The 12,716-nt window shown below is 38.9% G+C and overlaps 1 protein-coding gene across 4 annotated transcripts; it reads left to right on the top strand.

Annotated features, from left to right (window-relative positions):
* Positions 1–354: 354 nt before the first annotated feature.
* Positions 355–11,489, top strand: LOC131240178 (uncharacterized). Of its 4 annotated transcripts, none has more exons than XM_058238285.1 (7): positions 355–484; positions 1,585–1,916; positions 5,791–6,663; positions 7,693–7,883; positions 9,038–9,244; positions 9,775–9,835; positions 10,674–11,489. In XM_058238285.1, exons 2-7 carry the CDS (start codon positions 1,602–1,604, stop codon positions 11,268–11,270), a joined length of 2,244 nt encoding a protein of 747 aa, XP_058094268.1. In that variant the 5' UTR covers positions 355–484; positions 1,585–1,601; the 3' UTR covers positions 11,271–11,489. The 4 variants fall into 4 exon arrangements, with proteins under 4 accessions (XP_058094268.1, XP_058094284.1, XP_058094275.1 ...); XM_058238301.1 differs by having other exon boundaries at positions 358–484; positions 1,609–1,916; XM_058238292.1 differs by having other exon boundaries at positions 365–484; positions 1,582–1,916.
* Positions 11,490–12,716: the final 1,227 nt, after the last annotated feature.

Raw genomic sequence — 12,716 nt, forward strand, 5'->3', positions numbered from 1 at the left:
GGTTCATATAAGATTTGGATCTCTTTAAATTTTGAAATCATGGACTAAAATGGTCTGTTAAAACTAATGGACGGCGTGGATTTAAATCACATACATCAAGGTGTGCCCCACATGGATCCAAATGAAAAAAGTACCAAGATCAGCATGATTTTCCTGCCCGAGTTTGGGATGTTTTTGGGTTACGATTCATCCACGGTGGGAGGCAACAGAACAATGGACTGGATTACAGTACAGTGGACCCACTCGATAGAACTGAAAACCCGAGTACACTGTTCAGAACTCGGGTTGAGGGGAGAGAGAGAGAGAGAGAGAGAGAGAGAGAGCACGTAATACGAGGGGTCGGTGCATGCCTGACCATCGCGACTCTTTCTACAAACTGAAAGAAAACCAAAGGAATACATCTCTCGCCTTGTTTTAATTCATCAATGCCTTCATGGATTCTCAGCTACAACGCTTCTACTACAACATAGACAGTTTTTCTGAAGTGGGTTTTTGCTAAAAGCTCTGAACTTGCCCCCCTCTCTCTCTCTCCCATTTTCTTTTCCTTCTGCAAGGAAAAAGTAGATTTTTGAATTGGGAGTTTGCGAGATGCTCTGAACTTTGCAGCATTTCTGCAGTTCCAACTACTTCTGTTCTTCCTGCAAGAAAAACATAACAGATTTTTTATCTTGGTGTTTGCTAAAGTTCTGAACTTTGCAGCATATCTTTCATATCTGCTTCACAGGCTTTTGATTTTTTATGTTTCTGCTGAGAATAAACCAGTTTTATTGAAGTGGGTTTTTTTGCTAATGTCTCTGAAATTTGCAGCCTTTATTGAGTTTTTGGTTTTATGGGGTTTTGATATTATCTCTTCTGTCGCAAGAAAAATGATTTTTGAACTGGGTTTTTTGCTAAAAAGGTTTGAACTTGCTGCTGCCGATTCGTATGATCCTGCTGATAAAAAGAAGAAGAAGAAGAAGAAGAAGAAGAAGAAAAGACCTGGTTTATGAATTGGGGTCTTAGCAAAATCTCTGAAGTATGCTGCATTTCTTGAGCTTTTTGCTTCATGGGATTTTGATATTCTCTCCTCTTGCAATAAAAATAGATTTTTTGAATTGGGTTTTTGCTAAAAGCTCTGAACTTTGCCGCATTGCTTGAATTTTTACTTGATGGGTTTCTATTTTTTTATGTTCCTGCTGCAAGAAACATAAATTCTTTAAAATGGATCCTTGCTGAAACTTTGATAAATATCTGGCTTTTTAATTCATCTGCAGATTTTCTAATATTGTCTTATCTTGTATTTTTTATTTTTTATTTAATGGTTTTTTTTTTTCTCAGTCTCTGTTCTTCTGCAATAGAAACGTATTCACGTTTTTTGCTTATCTACTATATTGGCTTTAGATATTACATGGTGTGTTTTTGTGTTTTCTGGTTATTTATTTATTTTTTATTTAATTTATTTATTTATTTATTTTGCTTTAAGAAAAACAGATTTTTTTTTAAAGGTCTGAAATTTGAATAATTTTCCTGAAATTCTACTTCATATGCATTCAATTTCTCTCACATTTATTTGAGTTTTGACCCAATCTTTCAACTCTGAAGTAGGTATTCGGTTTTCATCAATGGCAGAGTTGCAATCTCGTGCTGGGATGGTGAATGCTTCTGCATTGTGTGGTGGAAGCCATGACTTGGGCCTTTTATCTGCAGACTGTTCTGCTCGAACCAATGCGTGTTCTTCATGCAGTGAATTTTCAGCTCCACAAGTTCTGTTGGGCTGCAAAGAGAGAGAATCAAGAGGAGGTATCGATGTCGTTGCAGAGATTTCAGCCGAGCTGCAGAGGGAGCGGAAGAAGAATGTGGAGCTTATGGACAGAATATTATTATTGGAAGCAGAAATACAGGCGAGAGAGAAGGCGTCTCTCCCTGCCGCCGAGCAAGTACGGTTATCTGATCTAGGAGTTCTATTTTCTAATTCCATTTGTGTTTTGCATTGTCAATTTCTTTCTTTTTCTTTTTCTTTTTCTTTCCCTTACGTTGCGAGTAAGCTTCGTCAACTTTTAGTTAGTTCTTATAAAAAACAGACTGAATGTAATGCACTTTGAATCTTAGTTTTTGTCCATTGGTGAATGTAAAATGGAAAGTTTTCATGTTATTAGATCATAGCCATGGTTCAAAATATAGGAATGCATTGTACCATATTGAGAATGCATTGTGATAATTTCATCTAATGATATGATAAACATCCATACAGACACACTCATATCAGGAATGAGGAGGGAGGTCGAATTCCTCACACACATATATACAGTGTTGGGAAAACTTGAAATCTTGACTGTAGAATTCCTTCTTGTGGTGTAGGGTCAACGTTATAGATTACTGTGGAAGTAGAGATGGTTTGAATGGGAAAACAACGCATCCATTTTGTAGGACTACAACTAGAAAGATGAGATATATACACAGTTACAAGAAATAAGTTGCTATCTCTCCACAGATGGGAACTTCAATTTATCAAATGAATTCATACGGGCCTGTCTGGAATGTTGTCCACTGAATCTGATGGGAGCTTGCTTCCACTTATCCCATTCTCATTTTGGGCATATTCTTAGACATGAGAATTTAGAATATGCTTCTTTCTGCATTTATTTTTTCCTTTCCTTTTTTTGGGTTTCACCAGATGATTCCACTTCTGCAAAATGCTCGTGGTTTTAGATGCAAATGAGTTCACTCCCATTATGGTTTACACCCAAATAGGCCCCTATGAATTAACATGGCATCTTATCAAGCTACTTCTATCTAGATTTTTTGATATTGTTATGATAAAGATAGGAATATGATGGAGGACAAGGTCTTGGAAAATCAGATGGATGTCTAGGATCAAAGGAAATCGGGTTAGAGAGTTTAATCCAATGGTCTGCATGCAATATAGCTTATGACGGCCATAACTTTTCGACCGGTTATCCGTTTCGCGCATATAATATGTTGTTGTAAAGCTATCAGTGAGCTCTACATGCTAGCCAATGTCAAAGGCCATTAGCCCTGGGACAATTTTCCAAAATTAGGTTGTTCCAGGGTTTAATTTTGAATTATAAGTTGAAATTTGTTATTTTTGTGAAGTTCTGGTTTTTGCTATTTTGAGGGTGTTTTAGGGTTTCAAGAATCTTGTAATAGTTGAATGTCTTTCTTTAAGTAATGTGAAAAATTTTCAAGTTAGAAGTTGTTACTACTTTTAGTAATTTTACAATTTTGTGAAAGTTTTAATATTTCAAGAAAGTTACGAATTTAGGGTTTAGGGCTTATATAAGTCATGTTAATTGTTTAAACAAACTTTTTTCAGGCTTTTCAACAATATTATCAATTCTATCTCTCATTTTTAGAGATTTCTCTCCTTTTGGATTCAAGGCTATTCCTGAGAGGAAGACAGTGATATCTTTTCTTTTATCCACATACTTGCTACGTTATTTGGTATTAGAGCGAGGCCTTTCCATAGGTCATGGAATCCAATAGTAGGTCAGCAGCGACAATCCTACAGGGGGTGTTTTAGCGAATCAAACATTGATGAGCATGGAGTGTGTGGCATTTTGCTGAGAATTCGATCATTCAATATACAAGAGTTATGTGAAAATTGATCGGTTGATTGAGGCCCTGGATTGCAAATATATTATGGTAATGAATGGCCCATTACCGTTGAAGTGGCTTACAGTTAGTCAATTCGAGGTTTGATAGGTACAACATCCATGCCAAATCATAGGCCACAATCCTACGGAGGCGAAGCTAACTCATGAAGTTAGATGCTTCTTGACAATCAAATGTTGAAGAAGAAGAGTAGACCTATGTAGATGGAGTGCCTCTTGAGGATGAAGAAGAAGAGTGGATGTATGCGGATGAAAGAGTTCCTCTTGAGGTATCCATCACCAGATTGCTTGATGAATCCATGGATGGATCAGTTGCTTTAGATGTGCATCAACATATGCCAACACTAAGGACCCACTATTGGATCGCTTGATGGATCCATGGATGGATTGACGGTCGGTCTTGAAAAGTTCGATTGGGTTAAAACCTTACTTGGTGGATAAATTGACGTAGGGGACCAGTGGATCAACAAATATAGATGACTCAATGGCTAAGGAGATCGATACTTCCATAATCATCCCGTCAAGCTCTAAGCAAATCATCACACTTCTACCTTTTCGACAACATTAATCAAAGTGCATAGATCGAAGGGTGGTAATGGCAGCAACAACAATATGCCTAGTGGACATTAATCAAGAGCAACCAATCACAAATCCATTGTTACAAAAAAAGGTGGAAGTTGATACCCTAGATGTGAAGGATTGCAAAGAAATAGAATGTAAGGTTCTGTTTTCGAAAGTTCCATCATAAGTGTAAAATTCCAATCCAATGTGTAGGCCTTCACCATCAGTTGCTGTCAAAGATGAAAAAAGACATGCTACAAGGTTGAGTCATTCTGATGGGCTACTACCATTCTAAACTCGGGGACAAATTTAATGTTTCAAGTGGAGGGGTCAATGTAGGACAAGGTCGAGGAAAATCACATGGATGGCTAGGATTGAATGAAATCAGGTTAGAGAGTTTGATCCAAGGGTCCAGCACGCAGTATAGCTTTTGACGGCTATAATTTTGCAATTGGTTAGTTGTTTTGCACATATAATATGTTGTTGGAAAGCTATCAATGAGCTCTACATGAGGGCAATGCCAAAGGTAGGCCCCAGACGATTTTTCAAAAATAGGTCATTTTAGGAGTTAATTTTGAGTTAAAATTTATTACTTCTAGAAAGTTTTGATTTTTGCCATTTGAAGGGTGTTTTAGGGTTTTAAGTCTTATAATAGCTTAAAGTTCTTGTTTAAGTCATGGGAAAGAGTTTGAGTCTGTTTAAAAGTCATTTACTATTTTAGGAAAGTTTTACTATCTCGGAAAAGTTACAAATTTAGTGTTTAGGGCTTATATAAGTGATGTTAATGGCTTTGTAAAAGACTTTTTTTTTTTTCAGACTTTTCATCAATAATATAAATTTTATCTTTCGTTTTTAGATATTTTTCTCCTTATGAATTCAAGGCTATTCTTGAGAAGAAGGCAATGATCTCTTTTCTTTTGTCCACACACTTGCTATGTTTGAACATCATCATCATTGTCGTTGTCTTAGCCTTTCTGCTTATGGTTTGGCTTTTAAATGGTAGATCAACACGAGTATTATGGTTACCTGCCAACCGGACATCGACCTTCCTCTTTTACCCGGTTTCTGGAATCAGCCATGTTGAAGGGTCACATTGACAATGCTTGCTCGCCAACTGGTCACACCCAATACTAACCGCCAGTGCAACCAGCTCGCACACACACACACATACCCTCCCAAAGGGAAAGCAAACAAAGGAGAGTCATGAAGATGCAGTTGCCAGACTTGTACCATTGAGTTAGGAGGCACACACACACTCATAGTGTAGGGCTGTAAGTGCTATTTATAGGCCCAAGATCTTCAACTCCACCTTAAGATCTTTACCTTGGGTGAATTAGTTGCACCCTCATTGTTCTCTTGATGTGAACTCCATGATTCAATGCTCGAGGACTATCTCCACTTATAGCTGCCCATTCCCATAGCTTGCAAATCATGAGATTGTCTCGTGATTTCTTTTTCTATCACCATCCCATGTTTACTAAAACTCAAATGAAACTTCATTCAATATTCTGATCTGGTTAGTGCATGATCTGCTCTTCTTTTTTCTTTTTTACTTTTTTGAAGATTTTTCTTGGTTTATCTCCTCAAGTAAATAACATTCAAGCATCCTTTCTGCTAGGATGGTTGTCCTGGTGCAACATACAGAAGCTTCAAGAAGTTCAAAAGACAAAAGATTGAGACGAGGAATGATGAAGTAAAAGATGCGGAGGCTGAAAAATATATTGACGGAGCCACGAAGATGGAGCACCAAATTCCATGTGTGGAAACAAGCAGCCAACCTGATCACATAGTCAATTGGATGAGCATGGACGAGACCCAGTTTCCAAATTTCGACAAACTTAAAGATGGTGATTCCGTCATAGATTGTGGGGATACAGATGACAGCGATGATGATGATGACTACTATGATGAGGATGATACCGATATTGAAGACAAAAATAGGTATGAAGATGATGATTCCCATGTTGCCAATGCATCAAAAACTAATTTGGTGGGCCACGAAGAAGTCGTTGATGATGGACCGCATATTCAGACTGAATCGAGAACTTTGAGTGTGAAGCAAGAAGTACCTGGAGATCAAAACAAAGGGCTTTTGTCACCTGATACAAAGCTATCTCACGATGCCAGCAACACATCTAATGTGAGGGAACTCAAAAGGAATGACAGGAAAGAAAGCAAAAAGCCAAGAAAACAAAAGGCTTCAATAGAAACACATTGTTCTAGCCAGGACATTGGAAATAAACCATTGGGGACTTTATTATCATCATATAGAAAGCCCCCAAAGGTGGCTTTCTGTCCAAAGGAAGTTAGGAGAATGATGGAGTCGGAGGCGCTTCAATTAAAAAATGCTCAGTCCCATACCATACGCAAAATTATTGTATTTGCATCTCTTGGTATACGGCATGGATGTGAAGATATGTATGAATTGGATTTCAATCATTTTAGGATATTACGGAAAGGGGAGCCATATGTATCTCCAAAGGATCCTGGGGTATGCAATTTTATCACAAACATTGCTAGATTCCTCTCATAATATTTGTTTCTAAATATATTGGATTATGTGATGCACCTTGCCAATGCTTACATTTAAGATTATCAGGGATATAGACTTATGGTTTAAGGTTGTTTTGATTTATATAATTTAGAACTCATGTGCTTCAAAACATTTGCGTGTTATATTTTTCATCACGCATTTGGATGCAAAAACTTTGTTTGCAATTTTATGAGAGCGCCGACTATCTATGAATTGAATATGATGGTTGCAAGTATCTTTCTTAGAAAGTATGGGATCCTTGATCTGAGGATATGCACAATGTACTCAGGTTTTCAGTTTATAGTGTGGGGCCCATGGGTCAGTGATCCAGATCATTGGTACATGTTGGGCATGTTGTGGATGGAGCATTCCCCCGGGTTGTCTCAGATTGGAAGATCCTAGCCATCAATTTTGGGTCTTTTTGTCAGATGAATGTGAACTAAGCAGACCATAATTTGAAAGGTTAGGTTTGTCCTATCAATGAGATTTTTGGGCATGGTCCATGCAGGGGCCCGACGGGCCAATGTTCCAGATCATGGAATCGTGAACCCTACTTGTACAAACTGCAATGTGACTATTCTGTCCATATCAATGTGTGTCTGGACAGCAACAAATTTGGGCCATTTTTCAGTTTTACTTGGACCAATGCTGTATTTTCTCTTCTTAACCATCTATTTGCAGGCTTCCAGTCGAAAGGTTATGATTGTCCTATCATGGAGTTTATGGGGGCATGACCCATCAACAATGTGGCCCAACAGACCAATGGTCTGGATCACAGAACCACTGCTTCTACTATTACTGCATAAAAACCAGTGCATTAGGGCAATTGAATGGGGGTTATGATTGGCTTCTTTGTGCATAAACCTTTTGATAGTTTGTTGAATGGTCCATTGCAATTCAAGCAAGTATTGTGTCTCTGTTTGTTTTCAGTAATAAATTAGTCTCTTCATATATTTTATCCTCAGCCCATTTGAGCTTTTTTTGAAGGAACATGTTTTATATGAGCATCCCAGTGTGCGAAGGAAAATTTTCTATCCGAATCAGCAAAATCCCATCATGTGTCCTGTTCAAATACTTGAAGAAGAGAAGGCTATGCGTCCATCTGACCCAAGCTGTCCGTCGTGCTTATTTTTGTGCATTAAATATGGAGGAAGAACAAGAAATCTTCCCCAAAATGAGTAAGTGGGGCCCTTCATTTCCTTTTATATACATTTCAATATAAGTTCAATTCACTAGCATTTTTGCATGGTGCACCCTCTTGAGCATTGTTACATGGCATAAAACTAACGTCTCTTTTTTTTTTTTTTTGTCCATCATTCCCCAGGGGTCGTTTGTCTACATGGAAATTGTGACTTGTCGAAACAAATCCAATAAGGCATGCTATTTCTCATGTTTGGATGCATGGCAACGGCTGGAAAGTGTTTCTTGCTGGAAACTGATATAAATTGTTTAGTTCATAGAAGTTGGAACCACAAGCTTTTCCTTACAACAACTAGTTTCTTTTTCCCTTGAATTTTAGAACATCTCACCGACCAATTCTCTTTCATCCTTTTCAATCCAAACGTAAACTCATGATTCCATGGAATTGCAATCCATCACCCAAAGATGACAAAGAGAATCTTTTTCCAGAGATTCTATTTCCAAGAAAGGTTTTCTTTCCACCCTTTTATTATTCCATGCTTCCGAACGACCTCTAGTGTCTTTGTTGATTTCATTGTTCAGACAGGCAGTACATCTCTAGTATCATCTTTTTCAGCTTGTCCCAGCAACTTGGCAAGCAATATCTTGTCTACGAAAGACTTTTGTTCATATAAAGTTATCCGTATGAAGAGAACCTTTAAAAAATACACATTCCAAAAACTTTATGGATATTTGTGTTCGAGAATTCACTTAAAGACTGTTTCCATGTCAGGAATGCATTTCTTGTAAATTTACTTTTAAGAAAGAAAAAAAAAATGATACTTTGGTATGTTGTAGCGATCCAGGCATGTACACAGCCATTGTACACGTGGCATATGTATATCTCAGTTGATATGTTCAAATCATGGGCCCCACATTAGACTGGGTATATACCAAAAAACTGCATAATTAACCAAGTCCAACCTCCAATTAATGGACTCGTGCATTTTCTTTGGACTTTTGATTGCTGTTCAATTGACAGTATAAAAAGAAAATAAAAAGAACCATTCTTCTCTCTCTATAAAAACACATATTTGGTACACCAAGATTTGAGAATGAATTCAGTAGAGAGCTGAAGTTATATAACATCATAATTCGTAAGTAAACAATTTTTAGCCTGATATAGAAATTCTCTGTGATTGGTTTTCTTCAGATATGTCCGACAGCGAATGGGACGTAACAAGCTGAAGTCTTTCGGGCCACTGATGTGTGACATGGCATTGTTGATACATATCCGCTGTGGGAGCTTCTTCTTCAAGGCCTTGGGTATCACACTTCTGTTCATGGCTGGTTTTCCGGATGACCTTGTGCAGAGGGAAACCAAGTACCGGAACTTGGACCTGCTTCAAAAATATTATAGGTAATCAACTTTGTATGCTACAGTTTATCTAAAATCTTCATGCTGGACTTCCTCGAGTCCTTAAAGGTGGGTTGCTAATACAAAAAAGGTATGATATGATTGATGCTTCGCTGAAAGAGAGTTTTTTTTTTTTTTTGTTCGACCCACCAAGGGCTATCATTCAATAAAAATGGATAGTTGCAACCAATTTCCCCATCTAATGGGGGAGATTTTTGGCATATTTCTGATATACCATGGTACCTGCCACATTAATGATTTTGGAATACCAAAATGGTGGGTTCCACATGAACATTTTTCAGGACAAGCAAAGGGTCAATCTAAAATAAAATGGTAGCACATAAATCAGTCTCTTGATTTACTGCTTTGCTAGATTGCCTTGCCTCCACGTGCGGCATGGGTGCTGCATGAATGTAGTTATCATATTGGGGTGTTAGTCTTGAATACACTAATCCTTGTGAAGTGCATGGAAATGTGGGCCACGAGTCATCGCTTTACTATTAATTTGAACTTTTGAAACATTTCTACTGCAGGACAGATGAGGATGCAGAAGGGGAGGACTTGTTTCGTCCGTTACCTACTCTTTATGACACTGTATGTTTGAGTCCTAATACACAAACATCTTCTCTCATTCATTTGCATTTGGATGTAACTATTTTGTTTAGGAGGAATAGGATCCTCGACCTGAGGTTTTGCATATGTTTTTGTTTCTCCCAAGTGGGGCCCATGGTTCAGTAATCTGGAGATCTGGACCATTGTTCGTGGATGGATCATATGGCAAAAATCTCCCAGATTGGAGGAATTTGGCAACTAACCATGGGACTTTGTTTTATTGAGTGTGGATCTATTTGTAGCCCACAATCAAAATGTTAGGATCATGGATTTAACTGCCGGTATCGGATTGCGACTCGCCCATCAACCTAAACTGGAATAACTTGTTCCAACTCGGTCTGACTTGGTCCCATTTTGGTGTGGTGACGCATTTCATTTTGTTAGACCGAAACCGATATGAAGTCATATCAAACAATATTCAGACCATGGTTAGGATTGCCCTATTGAGGAGATTTGTGGGGTCTATACATGGAGGGGATGTGATGGACCAACGTTCTAGATTAGCAAACCATGCGCCCACTTTTCCAAACTGAAAACCATGTATGCAAGGCGAAACCTCAGGTACAGGATCATATAATTCTGCATGCATCTGCATCTGAAAAGAGAGCAAGGGTCAGTTTTGAGTGGGCGTACTAAACTTTTGTCCAAATCCCAGGTGTCTCAGTGAAAAATCCATAAATTTATCCTTATCTATTTCGGTGAAAAATCCATACGTCCTGCGACTTGGCAGGGTATCCAAACATCATCTAACACAAGTTTCATTTTGTTCATGCAAAACTTTCTTGGTTTGCTTGTAATAAACCTTCTGCTTCTACTGCAGGCTAGCCCCAACTCACAGCCCTTGTCATGTAAGCCAGCTCTGGCCGCCCCAAAATCGCACGGAAAGAGACAAACACCTCCAGTTAGTAAGACTCAAAATTCACAGAAACCTGCAATTCCGCCATCTCTTTCTTCCGCCTCTATACCTCCCACCCAGTTTGGGCTTATGGGGTACAACTCCATCCACACGCAAGCAATGTCCGCATTCCATTCCATGCAGTCCCATACACTGACCAATGCTTCTCCAATGTCAAATACTTCGAACAGCGGCCCCAATCCTAGCAGCACGTCGCACATGGGTCCAGCCCCACCACCCTATCCTATGTTCCCGCCATACCCAATGAACACATTCATGCCATTGTCATTTTGGCATAATACGAATGCGTACCCGCCATGCCCGTTCCCAACTTCTTATGGGTACCGACCATTCCCTCCAATGAATTACATCTCCCAGCAATCTCACCCTTACTATCCCACCTTGCCAAAAGTAGTCGAAAACACTAGGAAGAAAGACACGGCCTCAGAAGAAGCCGACAGCGACTCTGACAGCAGTTCAAGCAGCACGGAACAGAAGACACCATTAGCAAGCTACATGTAAGTTTTTACTAACACCCATTTATCCATCTCATGTAAACATGCAGCTTTTTGCATTTTGGCCTTGAATGATTGAACTAATGAAACTCTTCTCTCACACAATGTAACGTATGTTGGTTTACAGTGGCATGTCAGTCTCCGAGTCATTGCACTAACAATGCTTATGTTATATGAAAAGTGCACCTTTTATTTTGGTAATTAAAACACAAATGTTCTTTGTTCTCGGGTAATTGTGAATGACAACTAAAAGATGTGACTGATCTGATGATCATCACCCTTTAGGAATATGGGTTGATTACCACCATCAAACCAATGTGCTTATTTGGAATCATAAGCATAGTTCTGAAACTTGAAACTTGGCCAAGTCAATTTGTTGAGATTACGAGCCGAGTTTCTTGGAAACTTACTAATGGGTGTGACTCGCTGGGGACTTGACAAGACTCATTGAGTTGACACGGCTCAATACAACTTGGTGTGACCCAACCACGTCACTCGCCCAGTCAAGCGCTTTTTTCAAAAGACAAACTGAGGTGAGATTTGACTAGGCAATCTCCTCGAATTGAGGGAAGAGATGCTACCAATGAGCTAAGAAGCATGCTTGTGTTTAAACTCAGGAATCTTATTTACTTCACTGCTTCCTAACATTTTAAGATTTCCACACTGACTAATTACTTTATAAGTATTAAAAAATTGAGCCGAGTCAAGTAAAGACTTGCTCGAGTCTTCATGTCGACTCAACCCAGCTAGACGTCGAGTTGAGTTTTGATTTTTTTGAATTATGATCATAAGCACGCCATAGTGGCTTCTGCATAAGATTGGTTGGACGTCAACTTGGCAAATGAGAGTGTTATCTTTAGTTCATGGCAGTTGTATCAAGGTGTCGGAAGATAGGTTGACCTGTTCCAATGGGCGATTGTGCATATATTATCCCATGGGCTGTTTTTGGTGGGTCCCTGGCTGCTTGCTTTAAGGACCAACAAGTTGGCCGGTCCTGACCCTTTTCTAGTTATGCTGGTTGGGTGTTTTAGCATGCTGGGTTCCAAAAATATGATTATGATAAGACTTTGGAGGCACTCATGGGCTATGATGGACAAGTAGGTCTTCAAATGTGGTTGAAGTGGGCCCTATTGTGATGTTTAAATGAAATTCACCCTGATATCAGGTGCGTCAGGGCTCAAAATTCAACTTCGGTTCGTGATTCAGGTGGGCTATATGCAATGAAACAATTGGGAGACGGATGCCCACCATTGATTTTACATGGTCCCATTAAGATGCTCAAGAGAAATCCACTCTGGCTATTACATCCATGATTACAAATTAGGTCTAGAGAAAAAAATCAGGCTGAAATGTGAATCAGCTGGGCAATACTAAAGGAAACAGTTGGAGAGATCCACCCTTGAAATTTTTTTCAGGGCCCACCACGATGATTATATGAAATCCACTCCACCCA

Source organism: Magnolia sinica, chromosome 1 (genome assembly GCF_029962835.1).
Source record: "Magnolia sinica isolate HGM2019 chromosome 1, MsV1, whole genome shotgun sequence".
NCBI lineage: Eukaryota > Viridiplantae > Streptophyta > Magnoliopsida > Magnoliales > Magnoliaceae > Magnolia > Magnolia sinica.

Coding starts and splice junctions, on each gene's coding strand:
- LOC131240178 (XM_058238285.1), top strand. CDS start 1,602: ATGGCAGAGTTGCAATCTCGTGCTGGGATGGTGAATGCTTCTGCATTG. Junction 6,664..7,692: donor TATCTCCAAAGGATCCTGGG/GTATGCAATTTT, acceptor CTTTTTTTGAAG/GAACATGTTTTATATGAGCA. Junction 7,884..9,037: donor AGAAATCTTCCCCAAAATGA/GTAAGTGGGGCC, acceptor GGTTTTCTTCAG/ATATGTCCGACAGCGAATGG.